The following is an 11,720-nucleotide window of genomic DNA, read 5'->3' as shown; positions in this document are numbered from 1 at the left end:
CTCTTTACCCCCTTCTCTCTTCCCCTAGATCCCCTATATCTCCCCCTCCATCTCTCTCACACAAGGAACTCCATGAAATCAGGGGAATTTGGTGACTCATCCTATCATTCACTCGTAAAGATGCACTCCTAGACACATGCACGCACGCACACACACACACACACACACACACACACACACACACACACACACACACACACACACACACACACACACACACACACACACACACACACACACACACACACACACACACACACACACACACACACACACACACACACACCAGGTATACAGAAGCACATACAAAAACCAAATTCCCTGTGCTCCCTCTCTCCTCAGCGTAAAATGGGTCATATCCTTAGTGGGTGTGTAGAGACCCTGTGGCCGTGTAATGCGATTTCAGTAGTGCCCGATGTGTGTATGCGTCATAAGTGTGCGTGCGTCTGTCTGTGTGTGTGTGAAAAAGAGTTACTGTTTGTCTTATGCAAGGATGTTATGAGATCAGATGTAAGTGTGCTTGAAAGGTAATACTAGCTCGAGGGCATGAAATTAGTGATTTCTTGAGGAATAAGTATATCTACAATCTATGTGTGTGTAAGAAAAATCCAAAGAAATGAGTCTGTCCATCAAAGTGACACACACACACCCTAACTTTGAGATGGTCTATATACCTGTCCAATCAGATCCTTCGTCCTTCCCACACCTCTGGGTCATTCTGGGACAGTTCTTTACTGTGTCGTGGGTTGGAACCATTCTCCTGGGGCTCCCCGTGTTGCATGCAGTCAGGGCCATTACTAACCGTGGCACCATAAATCTTGTCCCTGGACACGGGCCAGGGATCAGATAGTCATAGATCAGACAGTTATACTGAAGTGTCAGGTGGGGGGAACAGCGTCTGCACGCACATAAACCACAGAGCAGCGAGTGGCCTGCGTTCGCCTCATCTGAGGGAGGAAATCAATCACACAGGGTTGTGGCTCTGCTCTGCTACCAGGACGTCTCCGTCGCCGCCACCTCCACTTAGCCCCCGCTAGACGCTCGTTGCTACCATCTTGGTCTCGCTCTTTTCAGTCTAGCTCTTTCTCTATATGCTTTCTCTCTTTTTCCTCTCTATCTCTCTCTTTCTCCCTTTCTATACATCTATGCTGTCTATGTTTTCTCTCTCAATCAACGCTCTCTCTCTTGCTTTCTCTATCCCACTCCCCCCCCTGAGTTCTGCATGGCTAAAGCTGGGGCTGTTTGACTGGAGCTGATATGACTTGTACCAAGCTCAAACTGCAGGGATATCATTTTTTTAAACAAACACCATTTAAATTGACTTAGAGGGACTTAAGAAGAGGCTTTTGTCCTCTGCAGATTCCATTTGGCCTTCATGTTTTTAGTATTTAGACAAGGAAATGGGAAACACAGTGTATTTTGTAGACTAGGTCTGTAGCCAGATAGAAACAGCATTTGTCGATCTTCAACACACGTTATACTGTGAGAATCTGCAGAAATATGAGAATGTTTGCATTGGGACCCCAAACAGCAAGTAATTTGTGCTAAAACATAATAGAAATATGAAAACATGACAAATCATATATTCTTTTTTCCTATTCAACAAAAGTGGGGGAATAGGGCTTGAAATGATTGAAATGCTTTCTAAATATAGCAGCAATTATACTTACTGACAGTACAAAATTGGCACCATTTCATTGAACTGATGACAGAGAATGTTCTGCCCAGCGTCCTCTGAGCGACGCAGAGACGCCATTCAAATGCCTTCTGGCTCGTTACAACTTCAGCAATAAGCCCAAAGTGACTAAGAAAAAGTGGTCTTGTTTAAATTCTATTAAATTATGTTTTATTCTTTGATATTGAGAGCTCTAAATCCATCTGAGAACATTTCAGTGAGATAAGACTGCTTTTTGCTGCAATCGCTAGGTTCTCCCGTTTCATATACAGTATTACAAGCAGAGCATCAAGGTTCACAGCCAGCGGAAATCAATCCTTTGTCCAGGATCGTCCCGAAAATATTCAAATTAGGTGTCCGATTTCACATACTGTATCTCAGCTCAGAGCAGAGAGAGGTATGTGAAGCAGGACAACTAGACCTGTCAAGGAGTGCACAGCAATTGTTGCACTGTTCACAGAGTGCTCTGTACACAAAAAAGAATGGATGCAACCGGTCCAGAACCTCTCAAAGTCGCCTATAGTGCTTTCAGAAAGTATTCATACCACTTGACGTTCAAACATTTTGTTACAGCCTAAATTCAGAATCGATTCAGTATATATATATATATGTTTTCTTTCACCCACCTACACACAATACACCATAATGACAAAGTGAAAACATGTTTTCAATTTTTTTGCAAATGTATTTAAAATGAAATACAGACATATCTTGATTACACACCCCTTTGCTATGACACTCCAAATTGAGTTCAGGTACATACATCATCCTTGAGTCCACCTGTGGCCAGTTCAATTGTTTGGACATGATTTAGAAAGAAACACACCTGTCTATAAAGGTCCCACAGTTGACAATGCATGTAAGAGCAGAAACTACACCATGAAGTCCAAGAGCACACTGGTTTCCATCATTGGGAAATTCAAAAGATATGGAAAAACCCAGACTCTGTCTAGATCTGGCCATCTGACCAAACTGAGCAACCGGGCAAGAAGGACCTTGGTAAGGGAGGTGACCATCAACCCAATGACTACACTAACAGAACTACAGAGTTCCTTGGCTGAGATGGACGAACCTGCCAGAAGGGCAACAGTCTCTACAGCAATTTTGAAATCTGGGCTTCATGTGAGAGTGGCCAGATGGAAGCACATGACAGCATTCCTGGAGTTTTGCAAAAAGGCACGTGAAAGTCTCTGAGATCATAAGGCATATATTATGTGGCCTGATGAGGTGGTGGCAGCATCATGCTATGGGGATGCTTTTCAGTGGCAGGGACTGGGAGAAGTGTAAAGATAGAGGAAACGATGTATGGAGCCAAATACAGGAATATCCTTGATGAGAACCTGCTTCAGAGTGCAAACGACCTTAGACTGGGGTGAATATTTTCGTTCCAACAGGACAATGACCCCAAGCATACAGCCAAAGCAACTCTGTAAAGGCTTCAGAACAATAATGTGAAAGTCCTTGATTGGCCCAGCCAAAGCCCAGACTTGAATCTCATTGACAATCTGTGGAAAGACTTGAAGATTGCTGTTCACTCCTACTCCCCATCTAACTTAACAAAGCGTGCAAAAATGTGTAAGGAAGAATGGGAGAAAATCCCCAAATCCAGATGTTCAAAGCTGTACAGACAGACACAATCAAATCAAATTGTACTGGTCACATACACACGGTAAGCAGATGTTAATGTGAAATGCTGGTGCTTCTAGTTCCAACAGTGCAGTAATATCTAACAAGTAAACTAAAACTTTCACAACGACTACCTTACACACAAATGTAAAGGGATGAATAAGAACATTTACATATAAATATATGAATGAGCGATGGCAATGCGGCATAGGCAAGATGCAGTAGATAGTATTGAATACAGTATATGCATAGGAGATGAGTAATGTAGGATATGTAGACATTATTAATAAAGTGGCTTTATTTAAAGTGTTACTAGTGATAGCTTTATCAAATCCATTTATTCAAATGATTAAGGTGGCCAGTGATTTGAGTCTGTTTGTTGGCAGCAGCCACTCTATGTTAGTGATGGCTGTTTAACAGTCTGATGGCCTTGAGATAGAAGCTGTTTTTCAGTCACACGCTTTGTACTGACCTCGCCTTCTGGATGATAGCGGGGGTGAACAGGCAGTGGATGGAGACCATTTCAGTTTGTCCATGATGTGTACGCCGAGGAGCTTAACACTCTACACCTTCTCCACTACTGGCCCGTCGATGTGGATGGGGGAATGCTCCCTCTGCTGTTTTCTGAAGTCCACGATCATCTCCTTCATTTTGTTGACGTTGAGTGAGAGGTTATTTTCCTGACACAACACTCCAAGGGCCCTCACCTCCTCCCTGTAGGCCATCTCATCGTTGTTCGTAATCAAGCCTACCACTCTGGTGTCATCTGCAAACTTGATGATTGAGTTGGAGGCGAGGGTTAACACGTTTAAATGTTTTACTCACGTTGGCAATGGAGAAGGAGAGCCCACAGGCTTTGGTAGAGGGCCATGCCAGTGGCACTGTATTGTTCTCAAAGCGAGCAAATAAGTTTTTTAATTTGTCTCGGAGCAAGAACTCGATGTCTGCGACGGGGCTGGTTTTCTTTTTGTCTCGAGCGTAATATGCTGAATGGTGTGCTGAATGGTGTGCTGAATGGTGTGCTGAATGGTGTGCTTGCCTTCTAAGTCTGACCAGTAGGCCACTCCGTCTGCCTCTCCTGTGTTTTGAGTCGGCTCTGGGATAAGATCCCATGTCCAGCGTGGAGGTCCGAACAAAGGATCCGCATTGGGATAGTCATTTTCCTGCTCGTAATGTTGGTATGTTGCCATTGCTTTTATATCCAATCGTTCTTCCCGGCTGTATGTAATAACACTTGAGATTTTCTGGGCTCACTAACAATGTAAGAAATAACACATAAAAAAACACATTTCTGAATAGTTTCCTAAGGACCTGAAGCGAGGTGACCATCTCTGTCGGCGCCATCATGATCATCTCTCGGGCCTCCTCATGATCAGGGCTCAGACTAAAAACATCCAAAAACCCGAGACAACGCTGTAATCGCCGCCAAAGGTTCATCTACAAAGTGTTGACTCGGGGTGTGAATACTTATGTAAGTGAGATATTTATGTGTTTTAATAAATTTGGTAAAATTTCAAAAACTAGGTTTCCACATTACGGTGTATTGTGTGTAGATGCGTGAGACAAAAATATAAATGTAATCCCTTTTGAATTCAAGCTGCAACACAAGAACGTGAAATAAGTCAAGTCAAAGTTTATGAAACTCGGCCCTCAGGACCCCAAGGGGTGCGCATTTTGGTTTTTACTTCAGAACTACACAGCTGATTCAAATGATCAACAAATCATCAAGCTTTGATTATTTGAATAAGCTGTTTAGTGTTAAGGGCAAAAGCCAAAACTTGCACCCCTTGGGGTCCCGAGGACAGAGTTTGGGAATCACTGAGTCAAGGGGTATAAATACTTTCCGAAGGCACTGTAAATAGGGGACTTTAATAGAAACATATTGTTTTGTAGCACTGGAAGAATCTGCATTTCGCTTCCTGTAGGTCTTTTTCCATTCCTTGGTTAGCTAGTGTAAATGAGAAGATGGCCCTGGAAATGACAAGATGGAGTCTCCCAGCTCTGTTAGCTTACAGATATAATACACTCACATTTTATTATTTATTGAAATTTTTATTTATCCGTTATTTTTCCAGGTAAGTTGACTGAGAACACGTTCTCATTAACAGCAACGACCTGGGGAATAGTTACAGGAGAGAGGAGGGGGATGAATGAGCCAATCGTAAACTGCGGATTATTAGGTGACCATGATGGTTTGAGGGCAAGATTGGGAATTTAGCCAGGACACCGGGGTTAACACCCCTACTCTTACGATAAGTTCCATGGGATCTTTAATGACCTCAGAGAGGCAGGACAACCATTTAACGTCCCATCCGAAAGACGGCACCCTACACAGAGCAGTGTCCCCAATCACTGCCCTGGGGCATTGGGATATATTTTAGACCAGAGGAAAGAGTGCCTCCTACTGGCCCTCCAACGCCACTTCCAGCAGCATCTGGTCTCCCATCCAGGGACTGACCAGGACCAGACGCTCTATTAGAACAGACGCTCTTAATCAGAGCGACATACATGCACAATTAGGGTTAAGTACCTTGCTCAATGGCACATCGACAGATTTTTCCCCGAGTCGACTCAGAGATTCACTACCTCCCCTCACAGCCCCTCTTCCTCCTAAAATAAAATGGCTTACTGGGAGTGATACTTCCACAACGCAAAGCCCTCTCCTGCGTGTCTTTGTTTTAAACACAGCTTTGATCACCCCCCATCCCCACCAACCCCCGCCCCTTCTCCATCCACTGCCTGTGTTCGGTGTTCCTGGTCTGGTTTGAATGTGGTCTTTGATAAAGAGAAGGCCCTTTTCCAGCTCTGTTTGAACAGCCAGAGGAACAGAACGCCAACAGGTTCAGGAAGCTTCTCACTAATCCATGTCTTGGTTTCACTTCCTAAATAGCACAGTATACAGGCTCCTGCAGCGTCTGCTCAGGAGGAAGAATCCTCTCTGTTCCCCCTCTCTTCGTTACTTTCTTTTTCATTCTCTCTTGTTTTGTGTGTTAACGAGAGAATGAGCAGAAAAGGGGTAGCGAACAGAATGAAAGGGAGCGTGGCAAGGGAATCGTTTGCCTGGCTACCCAAACTCCTTGCCCCGGAGGTAAAGCAGCTCTTTGAAAATGTGCCGTAGGCTTCGCTACTCTGATTGGTTAGAGATGATCTAACCGTTGATGACTTTGTTTTGCACAACAACCCTCATTTTGACTTCACCACAAACGACTTCAACCACGGCTGAAGTATGTAGCGAACGTAGAACTCAGTGTGCGTCATCATGGCTTTGTGAGAGAATAAGACGAGAAGGGGAGAAGCGAGAGAACGGGAGAAGTGCAGGAGGGAAAGCTTTGTGAAAACATGTAGATTCTGTGTGTAGTTTAATGAAAGGCTCAGTTGAACAAATCCATGGAAAATATGGAACATTTGTCAGATATCTTTTCCCAGTGCTTGGTAATAGGTTTCTTCAGCTCGACAAGTACACATTTTCTCACACTCTCAGGTTACATCCCAAATGACCAAACGTGTGTTAGGTAGAGGGGAGAGACTGTCAGTCAACACTCACTCTGTCTAACCCACTTCCTGAGCCCTTTCATACAGGCTGTCAGTCAAGCAGCATCAGACAGAGACAAATATCCAGTACTGTAAACCCTGTCTGCACTGTATTGTGTCGTATCTTAACTGTATGAGTCCGCCCTGCTGTGTTCAGGTCCTGCCCCAGAGTAGTTTAGTCAGGGTGCGCATACGTGTGTCAAATCAAGTGTGTCACAGAGTGTGTTTTGGGCTGTTTATTAGTGTCTGTTGACTACAGTATTTCTTGAGTGTGCTTTTAGTGTGCTTTTAGCAGAGCTTTGATTTACTTTGAAGTATAGGAATACAGGTGGAATCTGTCATTGACACAGACACGGTGGAGCGGAATGTAATAAACCACAAGGTTATGAATTCAAATCCCAGGTAGGGACATTTACTGTATAAATGAACATACACAACATGTTGAAAATATTGTATGTTAAAAGCAGTAATTGAACATGTGTGTGTCCCTAACCTACATTTACTCAAGTAAAATGTAAAATGTTTAGTTCAGGTTACACTTTGACTGAAAAGTTTAGTAAATGAAAAAAGGCTGTGGAACCAGTGACTAAATGATAATTAGTTGAATCAACTAGATTCATTTTACAGTGTTGCTCTGTCTTCAGTGTTCAGGACCTGACCCAAACTCCCCTGTCCTCGTCTCTGAGACTCTTGTCTCAGACTAGTGTCGAGTGTGTTTCAGTATTTTTAAGCAACATGTCTGTAGCGTGTAGTACCTCACCTGTATGAGACGTCCTTGCTCTGTCTGCAATGTGTTCAGGTCCTGTCCCAAACTCCCCTGGCCTCGTCTCAGAGACTCGTAGTCCATTTTCAGCTGACCAGCATGGGCCGACAGTTTGGCCACCTCTTCAGCTAGATTGACCAGCAGTGCCCGGTCCTGACCTTTGACGGACTTCAGGTCAGCGTCGTGGTCAGTCAGCGAGTGGAGCAGCGATGTCTGCACCCCCTCCAGGCGCAGGAAGTTCCCATTGTAGTCAGGACAGTTGGGGTCAATAAATATGTTGATGCGCGAGCCATCGCCCCTTTCCACGGTGACCAGGGCGTTGGCCTCGTCCTGATTGGTGGAGATGTGGGGAGGGCCGTCGGACATGGGCGGGGCCTGGTTGTGGTTCATGAAGAGGATGGTGCCGGTTACCGTGACTGCGAGTAGGACAGCTACGAACAGGAGGATGGTGCACAGAAGGTAGCTGCAGCTCATCCTCTATGGAAGGCAGGGACAAAAAGAAAAGTGGAATGTTAGAACAACATTATTTTCAGAATCTTTCTGGATATGTCTGTAGCTTCGTCATTTGGTGACCTCTAATTGAATATTAGCGGTGTTTACAGGTTTTTCATATTTTAAAGGTGTCGCATTTCACAACTCGTCCTTAATCAAATTGTTTTTGTTCGGGAGAAATTTCTCTCTCCTATATCTCATTAACCACCATAAACTACTCCTGTCTCAAAACCTAATCTGCAACAAAACGCACACATCGGAAGTCTGAAAGTTGGAAGAAGCTCGATATAAGACATGTTTTCTGCAACATGTGTCGTTTTTGAAGAGAAGAAAAGAGATAAGTAGCTTATTGAAGAGAATGTTGAAAAGAGTCCCAGTTTAAAACACCTCTGGGGATGAAACACAGCAGGGAGCCAGGTTCAATTCTCACTCCCACTTCAGAGAGAGAGGAGAGAGAAGGGGAGAGAGAGCATGGGAGAGAGAGAAAGTGTGAGAGAGGCAGTGAAAGGGAGAGTGTGAGACAGAAATAAGTGAGTAAGAGATACAGATGAAGATAGAGAGATAAAGTGTTGGAGAGGAGAGAGAATGCAAGAATATGCAAGAAATATAGAGAAAATGAGAAAATTCTGACACTGCCATGGTGTCATTAACCAAAACTAAAAAAAGCTTTCACAATCGGGAGCCATCTTGTCACTCAGCGATACATTGCCATTATCATCTGTGTATAGAGTAGATAGAGGAGAGAGCAGTGTGTCATACTCTACCATTTCACAATTAATGACTCATATCTCCCTATATCCACCTTCACATTAACTTTTTATGGCTGGGGGGCAGTATTGAGTAGCTTGGATGAACACGGTGCCTAAAGTAAACGGCCTGCTCCTCAGTCTCATTTTCTAATATATGCATGTTATTATTAGTATTGGATAGAAAACACTCTAAAGTTTCTACAAGTGTTTGAATGATGTCTGTGAGCATAACAGAACTCATATTGGCAGGCAAAATCCTGAGTTGAAATCAAAACAGGAAGTCAGAAATCCCAGCTTGAATGTATTCACCCCACTTTCGCAAGGCACTGTATATTTCTGTTCAGTATAGTTAGTACAATTGTCTACAACCGCCACATTGAAGATTTAAGATTGTCATTATCTATCATACTTCCAGTGTAAATCAAAATGGAGATTTTCAGAAAAATTTAAAAATATAAGTATTTTGAAATACATTTAAGAATGAAATTGTTTAAAAGCATATAGTAATGTTATTTGACATGTTGTATTCCTTAATTGTCCAGTGACGCACTGGTGCGTCAATTTAAGTAACATAATAAAGACATCCCCATCATAATCCAGCAATTTAAGATAGAGATATCAGATGTTTTACATGGACTGTGTTTCAATCCACAGCTTACGACTATGGTGGCCTTTTTAGGTCTACTCACGAAAAGGTCTGTAGCGTCCGAATGGTTTGGCCTACAAATTATTATTATTATTATTGGCATTATTATTATATGACCACTCTGGAACAGGGAGACTCTAGCGAGCATGATGGTGTTCTCTGTTTTGCTCTACAACCCCCACAAGTGTCAAGCGATTCATCTGAATGTAATCCATACAAACAAATAGAAGTATAGAGATAATTTTGTGCCTCAAAAAATAAGGCGTAAAATATTTGTAAAAAAATAACAAACATTTCCTGAACTTATAAACTCGGCAAAAAAAGAAACGTCTTCTCACTGTCAACTACGTTTTTTTCAGCAAACTTGACATGTATACATATTTGTATGAACATAACAAGATTCAACAACTGAGACATAAACTGAAAAAGTTCTACAGTCATGTGGAGTTCCACAGACTAACAGAAATGGAATAATGTGTCCATGAACAAAGGGACAAAAGTAACAGTCAGTATCTGGTGTGGCCACCAGCTGCATTAAGTACTGCAGTGCATCTCCTCCTCATGGACTGCACCAGATTCGCCAGTTCTTGCTATGAGATTTTACGCCACTCTTCCACCAAGACACCTGCAAGATCCCAGATATTTCTGGGGGGAATGGCCGTAGCCCTCACCCTCCGATCCAACAGGTCCCAGACGTGCTCAATGGGATTGAGGTCCGGGCTCTTCGCTGGCCATGGCAGAACACTGACATTCCTGTCTTGCAGGAAGTCACGCACAGAACAAGCAGCATGGCTGGTGGCATCGTCATGCTGGAGGGTCATGAGGGAGGAGGATGTCTTCCCTGTAAAGCACAGCATTGAGATTGCCCGCAATGACAACAAGCAATGACAACAAGCTCAGTCCGATGATGCTGTTACACACCGCCCCAGACCATGATGGACCCTCCACCTTCAAATCGATCCCGCTCCAGAGTACAGGCCTCGGTGTAATGCTCATTCCTTCGACGAGAAACGCAAATCTGACCATCACCCCTGGTGAGACAAAACTGCAACTCGTCAGTGAAGAGCACTTTAGTGAAGAGCACTTTTTGCCAGTCCTGTCTGGTCCAGCGACGGTGGGTTTGTGCCCATAGGCGACGTTGTTACCTGTGATGTCTGGTGAGGACCTGCCTTACAACAGGCCTACAAGCCCTCAGTCCAGCCTCTCTCAGCGTATTGCGGACAGTTTGAGCACTGATGGAGGGATTGTGCGTTCCTGGTGTAACTCGGGCAGTTGTTGTTGCCATCCTGTACCTGTCCCGCAGGTATGATGTTCGGATGTACTGATCCTGTGCAGGTGTTGTTACACGTGGTCTGCCACTGCGAGGACGATCCTGTCTCCCTGTAGCGCAGTCTTAGGCGTCTCACAGTACGGACATTGCAATTTATTTCCCTGGCCAAATCTGCAGTCCTCATGCCTCCTTGCAGCATGCCTAAGGCACATTCATGCAGGGGCCCTGGGCATCTTTCTTTTGGTGTTTTTCAGAGTCAGTAGAAAATCCTCTTTAGTGTCCTCAGTTTTCATAACTCTGACCTTAATTGCCTACTGTCTGTAAGCTGTGTGTGTGTCTTAACGACCGTTTCACAGGTGCGTGTTCATTAATTGTTTATGGTTCATTGAACAAGCATGGGAAACAGTGTTTAAACCCTTTACAAGAAAGATCTGTGAAATTATTCGGATATTTACTAATTATCTTTGAAAGGCAGTGTCCTGAAAAAGGGACATTTATTTTATTTAAATATATACACTACCGGTCAAAAAATCTGAACACCTACTCATTCAATGTTTTTTTCCTTGATTTTTACTATTTTCTACATTGTAGAATAATAGTGAAGACATCAAAACTATGAAATAACACATTTGGAATCATGTTGTAATCACAAGAGAGTTAAACAACTCAAAATACATTTTCTACTTGAGATTCTTCAAAGTAGCCACCCTTGATGACAGCTTTGCACACTCTTGGCATTCTCTCAACCAGCTTCATGAGGTAATCACCTGGAATGCATTTCAATTAACACATGTGTCTTGTAAAAAATTCAGTTGCGGAATTTCATTCCTTCTTAATTCGTTTGAGCCAATCAGTTGTGCTGTGACAAAGTAGGGGTGGTATACAAAAGATAGCCCTATTTGGTAAAAGACCAAGTCCATATTATGGCAAGAACAGCTCACATAAGCAAAGAGAAATGACAGCCCATC

The 11,720-nt window shown here is 43.4% G+C and overlaps 1 protein-coding gene across 1 annotated transcript in view; it reads right to left on the bottom strand.

Moving 5' to 3' along the window:
- LOC135543808 (fibrinogen C domain-containing protein 1-like) overlaps positions 1-8,069 on the bottom strand; it is a 63,757-nt gene extending 55,688 nt beyond the window's left edge. The window contains exon 1 of the mRNA XM_064971142.1: positions 7,593-8,069. Within this exon, the coding sequence (XP_064827214.1) occupies positions 7,593-8,069 (477 nt within the window). The remainder of the gene's footprint in view (positions 1-7,592) is intronic.
- Between the last annotated feature and the right edge of the window lie 3,651 nt (positions 8,070-11,720).

Source organism: Oncorhynchus masou, chromosome 8, assembly GCF_036934945.1.
Source record: "Oncorhynchus masou masou isolate Uvic2021 chromosome 8, UVic_Omas_1.1, whole genome shotgun sequence".
In the NCBI taxonomy this organism is placed as follows: domain Eukaryota; kingdom Metazoa; phylum Chordata; class Actinopteri; order Salmoniformes; family Salmonidae; genus Oncorhynchus; species Oncorhynchus masou.
Note: the sequence above shows the minus strand (reverse complement) of the source record. Positions and strands in the feature narration are given on the sequence as shown.